We start from the raw sequence: 17,981 nt of genomic DNA on the forward strand, positions 1-17,981 counted from the left end.
CATGACCAATAGTATTCATAATAAAGGTTTTTGGGTTAGATCGCATTATTTATAAATGTGTCGTAACCCTCCAGCACCCGACACGGCCAACAGTAAAAAATGTGTCGCGTTTAGAAGGACAAATAGTTCACTACTTTAGCCCACCGGTGTGTTGAAGAGTGAATCAACATCATTTAAAATTTGAGTACGACGTTTCGCTGGTAATTACATCCAGCATCATCGGGCAATTCGCCAGAATGGTAAAGCCCTCACTTGCTCCCAGTCTTAAATAGAGCAGCAGGGTGACGTCATCATTTAACTCATTCAGGTGCAGTGATTTGAGGCGGAGGGGGGGGGTTACGACACATTTATAAATAACGCGATCTAACCCAAAAAACATTATTATGAACCATGATACATCTTTAATTATTAAGTTACAACACAAAAATACGACAGGAGCGCAACGTACATAAAAAGTAAGCAAGTGACTAAACCCAATGCATATAAGTAAATAAGAAATAACCGCAGTGTTGATCAGCTGTCCAGCACAACGTGGGTTAAGGTTACATTATTGTTGTCTCGCGGGGGTCAAAGTTTACCCTTGTTCATGCTTGGTACTTTTGTTTCATATTTGAGATCAAAGGGTCTTGTATGTTTGTTCAACTTTTTTTCGCACCGTACATAGGCAACCGTGCTAATCGTTTGTGATTGCACTCCGTGAAAACAAATTAACAAAAAATGCTCAACAAGATAACAGCAAACTAGAGCAGCAGGCCAGGCTTGCATTGACTAGGCCCCACGATTTAATGTGCTCATTTTACAACCTGGAAATCGATTCGATAGTCAATTGATATCCGTACGAAAGAGAATAACGGATGTCTTTCCTGGGTAAATAACAAATAATGTTTTAAAAAATACTTTTTTTAAAAACACGCGTTAATGAAAAGTATCCTACTCGTAATGGCAGTACTCCACGACTCCAGAAGTGGCCGCAAAGCTTGCCATAACGTAAGGGGCCGTGATTTACAGCCAACGACAGTTGAGCATGGACAATTAGACCAAAGCCGAAACATAACATAAAAAAATGAAGGTTTAAAAATACATTTTTTTAATAGGATATAGTATTGTCATCAGTATGACATCAGTATACCAGGTTTGCAGACGATACCACATTGGGAAGTGGGTTAACATTGAGTTACAAGATTTGAGGATACAACAACAGACAGAGCGAGTTAAATAAAAGCGTCAAAAAACCGCTACCACCACGATGCAAACATCTCACCTCGAATCCAAGTGAGAGGCGAGTAGAGCCAGTTGACTCTTTGACCCACTTCCTGGTTCAGGTGTATTGTGACATCACGTGGTGGCACGTGAGTGGGGCGGGAGGGCCCTGTTGACGTCATGAGCGGGGGAATCCCCCCCCCACCACTGTCCCACCCACACTCATGAAAGGGGGGGGGGGGATAGGAGAATGGGGGATGGTGGAGTGGGGGGGGTGTTTCATGATGGTGGGCAGGCCCGGGTAAAGCCACGTAGCTGGGAGTCAGAGCCATTCCCTGTTCACCATTCCCTGGGGTGCGACAGGGATATCATCTGGCTGTACTAGGAGGCTGATCGATGCCCGGGTGCGGTCGAAGAATGGTTCCCTATTGGTCAACCATGTCATGTATGCTGATGATCTGATGATTGCTGCTCACTCAGAGAAAGGAGTTGAGGTGCTGCTACTGAACCTGGAGCGTGCTAAAACAGGTGTGGCCTTACCGCTGGCCCCACCAAATCTAAGCACCTGCGTGGGTATTTTGTTTCATATAATACTTCACCACCTCAACTCCCCATTCGTGATAGGTCAGTTGATTAGAGAGTGGAGAGGTTTCCATACTTGGGCAGTGTGCTTCTAACCAGCTTCAGTTTGACAGCAGGGGTCTCACTCCGAATCAGCCGGGCAGCATTAATTTTTCATCGGATGCGTAACACTGCGTGGAAGGTACTTGGTCTGTCGCTCCACACAAAGCCTTGGGTCTTCTCGGCCAGTCAAACCCTCCCTTCTCGATGCATGCTAAACGTGGACCCCCCTAATGGTACTTTATGCAAACCTTCAGGCTGGCCCAACTAGTATCCATCCTAGGTTTAACCGGGCTGAATTGTGCGAGCTCAGAAATCCGCGGAAGATCTGAACAGTCCCATCGGTGAGCTCCTTCGACAGGCAAGGCTGCATTGGCTGGGTCATGTATCTTGCATGTTCTAACAGCTTTTGTTTGGCTGGATAGAGGGAGCTAAACGGGTATGACACGGGCTGGAGAAGCGATGGACTGATGCTGTACAAGATATGGAGCTAAGTGGACTTGCCGAAGACAAGTACCCGTAGTGTCAAGATCGGCCTCTGTAGAGGAGGCTCGTGAAGGACACTACTGCGTAGTTGGAGGCAGTCGCCCTCCAATGACAGTGACACACACAAAAAGCAGAGCGCTGGGCAGCCAAAACACAGCAAGTTTGCACAACACGTGGCAAATGTGATTTGTAAATTTGATTCTTAAAAATGTATCGAAAGTTACATTTCCATGTGTAATTTTATTGAGGGACTGTGTATTGTCTTGGTTTGGTCTGGGACTGTTTTTGTTGTTTTAATGCCTTTCCCAAGCTTGGGAATGTATGTACTCATGCAATTTGAATGTATATACTTAATTTATTAAAGGAGCACCGCAGTGATGAGATGTTGTCTTCCTCGCCTGGTATGGAGGTTCGGGGGGTTTGATCTCGACCCCTCTATATTTGGAGTTTGCAGGTTCTCCCCATCGTCGCATAGATTTTTTTTCACCGGGTCCTCTGTTTTTTTTCTCTCCACATTTAGAAACATTTAGATTATTTTACTCCCATACATTTTCACATAAGCCACTTTGTTGAGCTATAATTTTTAACCAGGTCGCTTGTGAAAAAAAAAACCGAATAGTTCAGTGGGCTTTACCTGGTAAGATAAAGTTTAATTTCATCATTTTTTAAAGTGATTTGTTTACCTTTCCTATACTTTGCATGCAAGAAAACTAGTTACAAGACCAAACTGAACTTAAAAACATGCATGTTCAGTACAGCTGTGTATGCCTGCGAGACTTGGACATTAAAAAGAGATAGAGATAAGATATTGGCACTAGAAAAGTATTGCTATAGTGGGATACTCTAAGCTGGACCCAAAGAGTGACTAACATAGACGAAAAAGGTTGCACATAGAAAACCTGATGCAGGTAGTGATGAGAAATAAACTGGCACTATTTAGACACATGTAGGAAGAACAACAGGCAAATTAAAAATGTATTATTCGGAATAAATTAAAGTAACAGGAAAGAGAGGAAGACCTAACAGAGAATGGCTTGACACAAAAGATTGGTGCCATAAGGACGTGCACTACTTGAGCATATTGGCACAAGAGAGGTAAGTGGAAACAAATGATGAAATGTGCAGTGGACACTTACGGGCTATCTGCTAATGCAGGGGTGGGGAACATTTTTTTCTGCCAAGGGCCATTTGTATATTTATAACATAATTCGCGGGCCATACAAAATTATCAACTTAAAAATTATCCTGTTATATTTGGTCAAACATTTAATCAACTCACCTCTAATGTGATGGGCTGGAACTGCTTCTCTTTGAGGCGTGTGATGTTCGCTAGTATTGATGATGTTGCAACTCGCAACTGCTTTTCCAGGTTTGCTCCTAGATTGATTGAATTTCGAGTCCCGCTTGCGGTTACCTTGGCAGGGCCAGACCAAATGATTTCGCGGGCCCTATACGGCCCGCTGGCCGGACGTTCCCCACCCCTGTGCTAATGAATTGTGATGTTAGTTTGCACTCCTATTGTGTTTTTGCATTATTTGTTGTAACAGTCTGACCCGCCCCTACTTAACATCTGCAAAAAAGAGCTTTATAGCTCATCAAATTAATCCATTATGAATACATATTTTAATTTTGATCTGCCAGTCATTGCAATCAAGCCATGGCACCTGGGTCTGCCCAGTGACCTCTTGCCATTGAGCCTTCGACACTTTTCGTGGCCTCAAATTTCACTTAGACTGGCACAAGCGCCTTGGTAACATCACCGCCACTTAGTGGTGAATGGCAGTTGTTGTGAATGTTTGTATTGTATGTTACGTATATGATTTGTGCGTGTGGTGGATGTGTATATGTATATTGTGTCGAGTATACCGTGTGTGTGAAGTTAAAGAAGTCTGAAAAGTTATTTTTTTAAAAAGATGAGGGAGCATTGCAGAAAGGCCAAGCCACACATGGCAACCAATTTAATGGTAATGTCCAACAGTTAACAGATAATAAAAATCGTGTCATGCATAACAATCAAATTATACTTCTAAATTACGAAAAATAAACCCTACTTCTTTGCAAATCGACAATATTGCATTATTACACTGAAAGCTTTCTCTGGTTTGATTACACCTACAGCTGCATGCATTATTGTAGGGAGAGAAGCCTGTGAATAACGTGAACACGATGGAGCTTCTCTGGGTCACGGTCTTGGTTAGAGATCTTCCTCGACCCCACTTCACACGTCCTGGGCCCTCCTATTCTGCTTTTTCCGTAAAGCCCATCCACACCTCCACATCCACAAACTCCTGGGGATCATCTCTCCCTCACAGGCTGAATCTTCCTGGTTCACGCTGCCTCCATCCACCTGGAGGTCGGGTCCTAGAGCCAAAAATTCATATTCCAATTCCACATCACTCCTGGCCACGTTGTAAAGGGGGGCTTTACCTCTAGTTATTTTGGTTCATTGCTGCACTTTGATTTTGACTAGCCTTCGTGTGGATCTGCCCATGATTGTTTCGGCATTCTGACCGTATAAATCACTTCTCACGCACAGTGAACTTGAAGGGCTTCTCACCAGTGTGCATTCTCCTCCTGCTTCATGCTGCCGCCATCAAACTGGAGGTCAGGTCCTGAAATCCAATCTTCATCTTCACATTTCACCTTCACTTCTTCACAATTCACTTCTTCACATTCCACCTTCACTCCTGGCCACATTGCAAAGGGGGGAAATTGTTCTGGTTCCTGTTTAATAAGAGATGGGGTCACTGCAGCATTTTGACTCTCACTTGTGGATTTGCCATTCCAGTCTGTGTGGGTCTTCTCTTGACTGTTTCGGACTTCTGACCTTGTAAACGCATCCCCACGCACATTGCACGTCAAAGGCATTTCGCCTGTGTGCATTTTCTGATGTCTGTTAAGATGTGATGAACGTGAAAATGACTTCTCACACACTGTGCACTTGAAGGGCTTTTCAGCAAAGTGTGTTTTCTGATGTCTGTTAAGATGTGATGACCGTGTAAATGTATTCCCACACAGAGTGCACTTGAACGGCCTTTCACCTGTGTGTTTATTCTGGTGAATATGTAAATCTTCGGACTGTGTAAAAGCCTTCCCACAGACAGTGCACTTAAAGGGCATCTCAACTGTGTGTGTTCTCTGGTGAATATGAAAAGATCCTGCATGTGAAAATCCCTTCCCACATACAGTGCAAAAGAAAGGCTTTTTACCAGTGTGTGTTTTCTGATGTGTCTCAAGATGTGATGACCGTGTAAATGCATTCCCACACACTGTGCACTTGAAGGGCTTCTCACCAGTGTGTGTTTTCTGATGTCTGTCAAGATGTGAAGACCGTGGAAATTCCTTCCCACAAACAGTGCACTTGAAGAGCTTCTCACCAGTGTGCGTTCTTTGGTGAATACGCAGAGATCTTGAATCTTTAAATGCCTTCTCACACACCGTGCATATGAAAGGTTTTTCATGAGTGTGTGTTTTCTGATGTGTGTCAAGATGTGATGACCGTGAAAATGCATTCCCACACACAGTGCACTTGAAGGGCTTCTCACCAGTGTGTGTTTTCTGATGTCTGTCAAGATCTCCTGACCGTGTAAATGCTTTCCCACACACAGTGCACTTGAAGGGCTTCTCGCCAGTGTGTGTTCTCTGGTGAATACGCAGAGATCGTGCGTCTTTAAATGCCTTCCCACACACAGTGCACTTGAAGGGCTTCTCGCCAGTATGTGTTCTCTGATGTTTCTTCAAATTGCCCATCTGATCCGTGCTGTATGAACAAAGGACGCATTGGTGCCTTTTAATTCCAGGCTGTGTTGAGTCTCTCTGCTCCATGTGATTGATTCTGTAGATATATATTAAACACAATATAAATAAAGTTTCCTACCTGTAAAAACTCGTTTTCATTGATGACCAAAAGGGTGGCATAGATTAAACTGCTGAACCCAAACAACTACTTGAAAACTACACCGATGCGTGCAAGGATGAAGAATGAAAACCAGTATATATGGGATGACCCAAAAATACAGGTGTTAAGATGTTAAATCACCAAATAGACATCCATTATTGCAAGACATCGAGTCTGCATCACCCACACATCATGTGTGTGGTAAAGCATGCAAACAAATATGCTTTGAAAATTATGTACGCATTATCCTTGTAACTGGTTGGCCTACACCAGAGCTACAGCCTTCGTTCTGGCCTTGCCTCACCAGTGTTAGAACAAAGAACAATGCCACAAAAGGTGAGCAGTACAGGATAATGCAAATACCAAAGCATTAATAGATCGGGTTGAGCAGTTATCTCGATAGAATGTTAATGGGAGTCAGTTTGAACATTTGTTAAACTAAATCAAATGAACCTAGATATCTGATTTGTTACGCGTTTTGATAAATACGTGATTAGTTTAACACGTAGGCTTTTGCGACCAATATTCATAAGGTTTTTGGGTTAGATCGCGTAAGTATAAATGTGTCGTAACCCTCTACCGCCGGATACAGCCAATTAGTAAGGGATTTGTCACGTAAACAAAATGCCAAATAGTTACTACTTCAGCCCACCGGTGTGTTGGAGAGTAAATCCACAACATTTACAATTTGAGTACGACGTTTTGCTGGTACAGTAAAACCTTGGATTGCGAGTAACTTGGTCTGCGAGTATTTTGCAAGACGAGCAAAAAATTTAAATAATAATTTGATAAACGAGCGAGGTCTTGCAATACGAGAAGTACGTATACGCTTTGTCTGCCGAGCATCACATGATCACAACTGATATACGATTGCTTTGATATGAGTGCTTTGGATTACAAACACGTTTCCGGAACCAATTATGCTCGCAATCCAAGGTTTTACTGTAATTACATCCAGTTAAGATAAAAATAACCCTCTGTAATTCGGTAAAATAAAGATAATAACCTTGTGTGCTTACTTTTCGTCTACCCATTTAATTTTTTAATTACTCTAAAAATACGTAATTGGGAAACACATGCTAATCGTTGATCCCTGTACTACAAAAAGTTGAAGGGCTCAATGGCATAGCACGAGTTCCCACACCGATTAGGTAGGTACGGTGTGAAAAAAGTTTAACATACGTACATTCTCCAAATAAGGCCAGTGTTATTTACAAATGTTAGTTGTTTTGCATGTGCTTGTTGTACAACCACTGCCAACGGGACCTCACCAAACAATCTACTGCAACTGGCATTGGCCAAACATGATATTGTAAAAAAAAAAAGACGGGATTTGCAAATGATTCAACTGGTTCGGATTACTGCAAAGCACCATCACCTCTACCGCGGAAGCTGGCAGAACACTGCTGGACTAGTCTTGAGACTGACCGAGGTCAAGTAATCAGTCAGACGAAGACAAGTTTAACACATAGGCTTCGCGACAAATATTATTCATAATTCAATGAAGGATTTTGTTTTAAATCGCGTAAGTATAAATGTGTCTAAACTCTCCACCAACCGACACGGCCAATCAGTAAGGGATTTGTCACATAAACAAAACGCTAGAAAGTTACTACTTCAGCACAGCGGTGTGTTGAAGAATGAATCCACAACATTTACAATCCGAGTACATTTCAGATCGGGCGATTTGCCAGATGCTGGATGTAATTACGAGCGAAACGTCGTACTCGGATTGTAAATTTTATGGAGTCACTTTTCAACACACCGGTTGGCTGAAGTAGAAACCATTTGGCGTTACTGATTGGCCGTTGCGGGTGGTGGAGGGTTTCGGCAGATTTACACTTTGGCGATTTAACCCAAAAACCTTTAAATTTGGATGAAGGCAAATTACACGATAATTTACAAAGACAATAACGGCAGCAGTAAGGGCTGCAGGCCAGCCTTGCGTGGGGTATGCGCCACAATGTAAGTGTTTCAGTTTTTTTTGTTTTGCTTTGCTCCCTTGCCCCAAGCTTGCATTTTAGTGTTGAAAAATCGGTGGGAATTTATGTGCGTACGTACTTACAATTTGTACTGTACACTTTTTAACAGGCAGGCTTTCGCGACCAATATCATCCATAAGTTTTTAATTTGGGTTAGATCGCGCTAATATATGTGCATGTAAATGTTGTGGCTTCGCTCTCCAACACACCTTGTGTGCTGTACTAGTGACAAATTCGGCCACGTTCTGTTTACGTGACAACCCTTACTAAATTTTGATTTAAAGCTTTCGTGACTGCAGTAATTCATATTCTTAGCTCGTTCGGTAAAGTCACGTTGAAGGGAAACAATAAAATAATAAAATATATATAAAACAATAAAAATTCTCACGACGTTTCGACCATAACACGAACGGTCGTCATCAGGTGTGTCGGTTTTTGCATAAATGTATTTATTTTTAAATGGTGTTTTTATTTATTTATAAAAAAACGTCAGCGCCACGCGCAGCGATTTAGCAGTTTATTTAGAAGGACGAGTCCATCTATGTTCTGAAAAGAGGAGGGGGGAGACGAAAATTTAATGTATGCTGTCTGAAAGCCACTGTAAGCGTCAACAATCAATTAGGACCTGAAATGGTTTATCAAATCTTTCCAATGATTGCTAAACCAGAATACATCTTCTCGGTTGAAATTGTCTCTGTGCTTGTATATGTGGATAGCCTCATGAACGAATCTCTCATGGTAGCCAGATGGCTTACAAAGAACCTCTGTCTTGGAGAAGTCAATGTCATGCGAGCCTCCTGAATTATAACAATGATCTGCCACGGCCGAGGTGTTGGTCCTACCGTGTTTAAGGTCTGCTTTGTGTTCACGAATGCGGTCCGAGACATGGCGTTTGGTTTCTCCACCACCACAACCCTTACTAGTTGGCTGTGTCGGGTGGTGGCGAGAATCGACACATTTACACTTACGCGATCTAATACCCACCCCCCCCCCCAAAAAAAAAAAACTACATACTTTATTGACATTAATTTATCATGATACGCTTACCTTTTTTCTCTATTGTGGAACTATATGGTTGTCTGTAGTTTGTTGTTGATGGAAACTGGACATCTGTGAAAAAGAGATGTGATAGCTCATCAGATTTCCTCCTCATGCGGTCTAAAACGCCACTCATTTTTCCGTTGTATTACAACCAGTCCGTGGTGCAGACTGTACGTGAAAGCAATGAGGCAAAGAGAGAGCGAGAGAGAGAGAGATCAGAACAATACAAAACACGCACGCAAGGGAGTGCGTCACGTAAATCAAAGTTACATAAACAGCGGCGCGATTGGGCAGTGGGGCAATGTTCGCGTCGTGGGCTGACCAGAGTAGAATGCGCGGAGTTCTCTCCTCGGCGAGGTGCAGCAGACAAGAGGGGGCGCCTGAGGACAAACGAAAACGATTTTTTTTATACGAAAAAAAATTCAGCCGAGAGGCATCAGTCCCGGGCCCTGCGCGGCTAGGCCCACCTCCTCGTTCTAATGTAACAACCTGGACATCGACTGCACCGCGACTGCTATACTACTTACTCTCTCCGTTGATATGCACAGACAAAGAAGGAGGCATAGGGCGAGGGCTTTGCGCCTGGGTAAACAACAACGTCAGTAGCTGCTGCAGTAGTAGTTGTTGTTGTTGTGGTGGTGGTCAGGATGTCAACATCTCACCCGAGAGAGCGAGCGACGCGCGGCGTGCAGAGAGAGCCCCGGGCGCGAGGAGCGTCTCGCGCCGATGACGTCACGGGGAGTCGCGTGCACAGAGACGGCGGGGTGGGAGGGGGGTGTGAGTGGGAGGGGGTGTGTGAGTGGGAGGGGTGTGTGAGTGGGAGGGGTGTGTGAGTGGGAGGGGTGTGTGAGTGGGAGGGGTGTGTGAGTGGGAGGGGTGTGTGAGTGGGAGGGGAGTGTGAGTGTGAGGGGTGTGTGAGTGGGAGGGGTGTGTGAGTGGGAGGGGTGTGAGTGGGAGGGGGTGTGTGAGTGGGAGGGGTGTGAGAGTGGGAGGGGAGTGTGAGTGGGAGGGGAGTGTGAGTGGGAGGGGTGAGTGAGTGGGAAGGGAGTGTGAGTGGGAGGGGTGTGAGAGTGGGAGGGGAGTGTGAGTGGGAGGGGAGTGTGAGTGGGAGGGGTGAGTGAGTGGGAGGGGAGTGTGAGTGTGAGGGGTGTGAGAGTGGGAGGGGAGTGTGAGTGGGAGGGGAGTGTGAGTGGGAGGGGTGAGTGAGTGGGAGGGGAGTGTGAGTGGGAGGGGTGTGAGTGGGAGGGGTGTGTGAGTGGGAGGGGTGTGAGAGTGGGAGGGGAGTGTGAGTGGGAGGGGTGTGTGAGTGGGAGGGGTGTGTGAGTGGGAGGGGTGTGTGAGTGGGAGGGGTGTGTGAGTGGGAGGGGGTGTGTGAGTGGGAGGGGTGTGAGAGTGGGAGGGGAGTGTGAGTGGGAGGGGAGTGTGAGTGGGAGGGGTGAGTGAGTGGGAGGGGTGTGTGAGTGGGAGGGGTGTGTGAGTGGGAGGGGTGTGTGAGTGGGAGGGGTGTGAGTGGGAGGGGGTGTGTGAGTGGGAGGGGTGTGAGAGTGGGAGGGGAGTGTGAGTGGGAGGGGAGTGTGAGTGGGAGGGGTGAGTGAGTGGGAGGGGTGTGTGAGTGGGAGGGGTGTGTGAGTGGGAGGGGTGTGTGAGTGGGAGGGGAGTGTGAGGGGTGTGTGAGTGGGAGGGGAGTGTGAGTGTGAGGGGTGTGTGAGTGGGAGGGGTGTGTGAGTGGGAGGGGTGTGAGTGGGAGGGGGTGTGTGAGTGGGAGGGGTGTGAGAGTGGGAGGGGAGTGTGAGTGGGAGGGGAGTGTGAGTGGGAGGGGTGAGTGAGTGGGAGGGGTGTGTGAGTGGGAGGGGTGTGTGAGTGGGAGGGGTGTGTGAGTGGGAGGGGGGTGAGTGGGGGGGAGTGTGAGTGGGAGGGGTGTGTGAGTGGGAGGTGTGGGTGGGAGGGGTGTGTGAGTGGGAGGGGTGTGTGAGTGTGAGGGGTGTGTGTGTGGGAGGGGTGTGAGAGTGGGAGGGGAGTGAGAGTGGGAGGGGAGTGTGAGAGTGGGAGGGGAGTGTGAGTGGGAGGGGTGTGAGAGTGGGAGGGGAGTGTGAGTGAGGTGTGGGTGGGAGGGGGGTGTGTGAGGTGTGTGAGTGTGAGGAGAGTGTGAGTGGGAGGGGTGTGTAAGTGGGGTGTGGGGGGGGGGGGTGAGTGTGGGGGGGGGTGTGTGAGTGGAGTGTGAGTGGGAGGGGTGTGTGAGTGGGAGGTGAGTGTGAATGGGAGGGGAGTGTGAGTGGGAGGGGTGTGTGAGTGGGAGGGGAGTGTGAGTGGGAGGGGTGTGAGAGTGGGAGGGGGGTGTGTGAGTGGGAGGGGTGTGTAAGTGGGAGGGGTGTGTAAGTGGGAGGGGTGTGTGAGTGGGAGGGGTGTGTGAGTGGGAGGGGGGCGTGAGTGGGAGGGGGGTGAGTGGGGGGGGGGTGTGAGGGGTGTGAGAGTGGGAGGTGTGGGTGAGTGGGAGGGGTGTGAGAGTGTGAGGGGTGTGTGAGTGGGGGTGGTGAGTGGGGGGGGGGTGAGTGGGAGGGGTTTGTGAGTGGGAGGGGTGTGAGAGTGGGAAGGGAGTGAGAGTGGGAGGGGGTGTGTGAGTGTGAGGGGTGTGTGAGTGGGAGGGGTGTGAGAGTGGGAGGGGAGTGAGAGTGGGAGGGGGTGTGTGAGTGGGAGGGGTGTGAGAGTGGGAGGGGGTGGGTGGGAGGGGGGTGTGTGAGTGGGAGGGGTGTGTGAGTGGGAGGGGTGTGTGAGTGGGAGGGGTGTGTGAGTGGGAGGGGTGTGTGAGTGGGGTGTGGGGGGGATTAGTGGGGGGGGGGGGTGTGTGAGTGGGAGGGGTGTGAGAGTGGGAGGGGAGTGAGAGTGGGAGGGGGTGTGTGAGTGTGAGGGGTGTGTGAGTGGGAGGGGTGTGAGAGTGGGAGGGGAGTGAGAGTGGGAGGGGGTGTGTGAGTGGGAGGGGTGTGAGAGTGGGAGGGGGTGGGTGGGAGGGGGGTGTGTGAGTGGGAGGGGTGTGTGAGTGGGAGGGGTGTGTGAGTGGGAGGGGTGTGTGAGTGGGAGGGGTGTGTGAGTGGGGTGTGGGGGGGATTAGTGGGGGGGGGGTGTGTGAGTGGGAGGGGTGTGAGAGTGGGAGGGGTGTGAGAGTGGGAGGGGTGTGAGAGTGGGAGGGGTGTGTGAGTGGGAGGGGTGTGAGAGTGGGAGGGGAGTGTGAGTGGGATGAGAGGGGGGGGTGAGTGGAGGGTGTGTGGGGTGGGGGTGTGTGAGTGGGAGGGGTGTGTGAGTGGGATGAGAGGGGGGGTGAGTGGAGGGTGTGAGTGGGGGGTGAGCGGGGTGGTGTGAGTGGGGGGGGGGGGATGAGGGGGTGAGTAGGGGGAGGTGGGCGTATTTAGTTAGGGGGTGAGTGGGGAGTGGATGAATAGTAGGGGGTGAGTGGGGGGGAGGGGTGGGGGGTGAGTCGGAGGGGTGAGTGGAGGGGGGGGGTGATTGGGAGGGGTGAGTGGGGGGGTGAGGAAGGGGTTGAGTGGGGGTGTGAGGGAGGGGTGAGTAGGGGGGTAAGGTAGGGGTGAGTGGATGGGTGAGGTAGGGGTGAGTGGGGGCGGAGTGACGGAGGGGTGACTGGGGGGGGGGGGTGAGGGGGGATGAGGGAGGGGTGAGAGGGAGGGAGTGGGTGTTATTAGTGGGGGGAGGGGTGAGTGGGGATTGTGAGTGGGGGGGGGTGAGTGGGGAGGCACGGGCGGAGTTAGTTGGGAGGTGAGTGGGGAGAGGGTTCGTGGGGGGTAAGAGGGGTGAGTGGGGGGTAATTGGGGGGGTGATGAGGGGGCAGGGTGAGTGGTGGGGTTAGTGGTAGGGATTCGAGGGGGGGGGGGGCGGCGAGTGGGGTGGAATTAGTGGGGGAGTGAGTGGGGAGAGCCTTTGTAGGAGGGTTCGTGGGTGTTTGAGTGGGAAGGGTGAGTTGACGGGTGAAGATTCGTGCTGGATGCAGTCACATTTGCTAACGTGATTTGTATTGGGAGTTAAATTGCAACGTCTGTTGCCTGAGTGTGATTTGGGACTGTATTTGTTTTGTAGTCGGTAACACACTGAAGGGAACTTTCACTTAGAGGCCATACGTTTATTATAACAATTTCACGGCCCCTTCACCCGATATGCTACATAGCCGGCCAGCTCGCCTCTGCGGCTATTCCTACGGCTACTGTTGTATATATACGTGTTATGAAAATTGATGAAAATAATGAAAATTTAATGAAATTTGAGATTTGCATAATTTATCCGAAATTATGTTAATTGTGTTAATTAGTTTTCCACAATCATGGTTCCCCTCCTGGTTCTGTTTGTAACCTCCAACCTGCTTGATCTTTTCAAAGGGCTGTGATTTTTTTTTCAGATCAGCGGACACCTCTTTCCCTGTCATTTTCCTCTCAACCAGTGTGAGCGATTTATCACGTGCCCATGTCACCCTCTTTGTTACAGCCAAGCCATGTGTGCCCCTTGTGTATCGTGGAATGGGGAATCGGCGTGATTCTGCTCTTGGCCTATACACGCCGTGATTCTCGCGATTATGTGTCTTTGTGTGTCGTGGCCGCCAATTCTCTATGTGCCACTGTCGACCGTAATTGTTATCTCGCCATCTGTGTGGGTAATTTTGGCCGGCTGTGTGCCGCTGCATTGGGTGAAGATATGGTCCTGCTCTTTGCTTCCACCCGTGGCGATTGTCGCAAATACGCGTCTCTGCACGCTGCGAACGCTCTCGGTCTGTGTGCCGTGGAATTGAGCACTGGTCTGACTTTGCTCGTGGTCTCCACACGTTGCGATTCTCGCAAATACGCGTCCCTGCATGCTGCGATCGCTCCTGGTCTGTGTGCCATTGTCTCGTGTAATTGTTATTTGACCACCCGTGTGTGCCCGATCCACTATGTGGTCTAAGGAGGCTGTCTCTGGATTCAAGACCATTCCCACAATTTCTGTAATATCTGGACTCAAAGATCCAAAAAACATAATTTTGAACCTTTTGTCACCTTCGTGATACTGATCCACATCGCCCGCATAGTACGCTATTTTAAATCGCATGAGGTAATCCCGAGGATCCTCGTCTGCACACTGGGTCATAGATTTTGCAGCGTTAAATCCCTCAGACAGTGTTGAATATTCTCCAAACTTCCGAATCACTGCCAGGCTCAGCTTTTTAAAATCGTTCCGAACCTCGTATGGTAGCAATTTTACCCATGATATGGACTGTCCATGCAAGCTGCGTTTCAGCAAACTCGCTTTTTCATCCGTTTTCCTCAGACCCCTGATCATTGCTTCTGCTTCTACCGTTGCGATGTGAGTGTGAATGTCCCTGTTCTTATTGTGTGGATCAAAATAGGGAATTCTGACGAGAGCTTTGTCCATCAATTTCAGAGTGTTACTACTGAACGAGTATTCGGAAAGTTGATCATCGTCATCCGAGTCAGATTCGGATGAGTCATTAACATCACGGTGGCGTTGCTTAACATGATTTTTGTAGTGTATTTTGCGCCTGTAACGTGGGTCAACTTTGCTCGGTGACTCATGTTTGTCCCATGGCTCATACTTATGTGGTTTTTGTGGGGTGTTTGATTTATATTTGTCTGGTGCGTCGTGCCTGTCGCGGTGTTTATGTCGGCCGTCTGTGCGTGGTGTGCGTTTTCCTGGAGAGTTGCCTCGGAGCTTCGGCTCCGCCCTTTCTCGCGTTATTAGTACAGAATCTCCTGGTGATTTAGTTTTAATATTCTGTCTCACTCTGACTTCGGGGTTATCAGTCCCACCTGTTTCTTTTCCGAAATTTTCCTCCTCCCATAATCTCTGTTTGTCTGTCTGTGCGAGAGGGTCTGAGTTCAGCGTAGCTATTCCTGATGTTTTTGCATCGTGTTCGCTTTTCTCCCATTTTATCCAGTTCTTAAGCAGTGTCCCAATGTCATCAATACAGCTCCCCTTCCATGTGTCTCCCTGATTTGTTTGCTCTGTAGCAGATCGGCCTGACCTTTTTGGTACAAGTTCCCAATATCCCGCAATCCACTCAAAAATTACTCTTAATACGAGCATCTCTGGAATTTCACTTCAGAGTGCATATCAAAACAGTTGTATCCAGAATGCATCAGTTCGACTCGTGTGACTCTGGTATTCCCTTCAGAGTACGTATAAAAACACTTGTATCACAGGATGTGGTCAGTTTGACTCGAGCAAATAATCTTACTTCAATTGTCTTTGTTATACCCTGCTACTCTGGAATTTCCCTTCAGAGTGCGTTTTTTTTGTTTGCTTTACACCCGTTATAGTCACAGGGCAACGTTAGATCATAAAACCTTGGTTAATACAACAGTGATTTGTTCCTTAATTCAAGCATAAACTGTCTGCGAGAGATCCCGGACACGAGCCCCCAATATGTTGTATATATAGGTGTTATGAAAATTGATGAAAATAATGAAAATTTAATGAAATTTGAGATTTGCATAATTTATCCGAAATTATGTTAATTGATGTAATTATGCGCATAAATTATGCTGATTCGAGAGATAATTGTATTAATTTATGCGAGTGGGCGTGGTTAGGATAATGCAGGTCGTTATGGATTATCAGGTCGAGCCTCGGTGACTAGGATTGTGTTATGAATTGGAATGACGCAATTAGTCGTATGCAGTGACGCAGGCGTTGTGATCGTGAATGAGAGAGAGTCGATTCGACTCTGCTCTTTAATTCCGTATTATCGATAAGGATACGATTACTCTCGATTGAACATTACGAATTATGCGTGTTATGGATTATGTGTGGTGTGCTTATGATAGGTCCCCAGGATTCAGATCTCATACGCAGAACAATATTACGCAGAATTTCAGGAAGAATCACACACAAACCTTCTGCTTTGATCAATTTTATTTTCTAGCTAACTTAAATTTTTGGATAATATGAAAACTCTCGACCTTGGAATTTCAACACAGCGTTAACATGATACCATCACGATTGCGTTGTTTCACCTCGATAGCGGCACCTGTGGTTAATTCCCGACGCGTAACGCAATCAATCGGTTGTTGAGAGAGAGATTAAAACATGCAACTATTCTATCAAAACCTTAACCTTATAATATGTAAATTCGTGTTTAAACATTGCCCACACAGTACCACATCCATTCATAGACCTTCAAGTCAATTCGTATCACGTTGTTAACAGGACGATTGGTTATTATGCAACTCAATGACAGCAGTATTTTCCTTTATGAATTGATTTTTAATGCACCACCTTGGAGTGGCACCCTTCTTGATTATCCCGATATGCGTATCGTGTGTCTTCTTTATCACTGGTTCAATTCTTTGCGTAAAGCAGACGCCGAGGTTAGCATCTCTTGTGTCCAAAATGTGTTTCCTGTGTGTTGCGGCGCGGTGGGGGAGTGAGGGGGAGAGTGTGGAGGAGGGGTTGCATACGACCGGCTGCCAGTTTCTGTCCACCGCTGGCTGGATGAGTCAGCACGACGCTCGCCATCGTCGCGCCGATGGGTGTTGAGTGCGGGGCCGCTGCCCTCTCAGCGCTGGTGACGCGAAGTTGTGCACTGTGGCACGCTGGTGGCACGCTGCTGGCACGCGCTGGTGCTGGTGCTGGTGGCACGCTGGTGGCGCGCTGTTGGCACGCGCTGGTGCTGATGCTGGTGCTGATGGCACGCTGGTGGCGCGCGCTCCCTCTCCTTGAAGATGCGCGAACGCGCCCGTGCTGATTCGCTGATAGCAGTTTCTCTCCACTGCTGGCTGAGCTGCTGTACGCTCTTGCTTGGCGTTGCTGGCCGCGCTCTTTCTCCTTGAAGATGCGCGAACGCGCCCGTGCTGATTCGCTGACAGCAGTTTCCTCCACTGCTGGATGAGCTACGCCGGCGCGCGCTCTTTCCGCTGCTGTAGTATCTGACGCTGCGCTCGCGAGCGACAGGTCAAGTTTTTCTTCTGCTGAGTGAGCCGAGTCGCACGCGCTCTCTTTGTTGAGGTTGTTGGCGGCTCTCAAGTTTTTCCGCTGCTGGTTGAGCCACGTTGCACGTGCTTTCTTTGTGGAGATGCTCGAGCGCTCTCAGCGCTGATTCGCTGATAGCAGTTTCCTCCACTGCTGTATGACTCACTTTTGTTGATACATCGCGACTCAGCGATCCTCGCTACTCAGCGAGGCTCGGAGCCAGCCGCTCCATGCGACTGCTCGTCCTGTGGACGTCTTGACTTAACTTCACTGACTTTTGAAAAATGCGGCTGACCGTTATATTCAAAGACAATTCTCTCTGTGCAGTGGAAAAGGGGGGGGGGCGGGGTCTGTGTGTGTGAGTTCGTGTGTGTATGTACAGATGGCTCCTGCGATAACGATCTGTTTGCCCTGGCGTGAAATTCCTCTCTCGCGCTCTTCGGGAGAGACAAAGGTGGTCGGGAGCACCTATCTCTTTATACTTTCGACTTATATTTCTCAAATACCATTTGGTCCCATGTTCGCCACGACTCGTGTTTGTAACTACGTCCTCCCGACACCTCTCGGTTTACCGAGGTTCGAAATGTTATGATGGAATTATTAAAAAGAAAAATAATTTTCATCCTGAGTTTAAGAGGTCCGTTTCCAGATTGTTGGAATCCATATCCCTTGGTTCTGTAAGGTTCTATAATGGAATATCGTTTAAGGTTAACACATTATTATTAATGTTATTTTGCAATTTCTTTAAAACTTGTTTGTCTGGTTGCCGTGTGTGGGGTGGGGTGTGTTTC

The 17,981-nt window shown here is 48.0% G+C and overlaps 1 protein-coding gene across 2 annotated transcripts; it reads right to left on the bottom strand.

Moving 5' to 3' along the window:
• Positions 1-4,236: 4,236 nt before the first annotated feature.
• Positions 4,237-10,016, bottom strand: LOC116957022 (uncharacterized). Of its 2 annotated transcripts, none has more exons than XM_032978934.2 (4): positions 9,891-10,016; positions 9,551-9,608; positions 9,235-9,297; positions 4,237-6,142 (listed from the first exon to the last, which is right to left on the bottom strand). In XM_032978934.2, exon 4 carries the CDS (start codon positions 6,130-6,132, stop codon positions 4,861-4,863), a length of 1,272 nt encoding a protein of 423 aa, XP_032834825.1. In that variant the 5' UTR covers positions 6,133-6,142; positions 9,235-9,297; positions 9,551-9,608; positions 9,891-10,016; the 3' UTR covers positions 4,237-4,860. The 2 variants fall into 2 exon arrangements, with proteins under 2 accessions (XP_032834825.1, XP_032834827.1); XM_032978936.2 differs by having other exon boundaries at positions 9,756-9,897.
• Between the last annotated feature and the right edge of the window lie 7,965 nt (positions 10,017-17,981).

This window comes from Petromyzon marinus, chromosome 69 (genome assembly GCF_048934315.1).
Source record: "Petromyzon marinus isolate PM22_M1 ecotype Great Lakes invasive population chromosome 69, UKy_Petmar_22M1.pri1.0, whole genome shotgun sequence".
In the NCBI taxonomy this organism is placed as follows: Eukaryota; Metazoa; Chordata; class Hyperoartia; order Petromyzontiformes; family Petromyzontidae; genus Petromyzon; species Petromyzon marinus.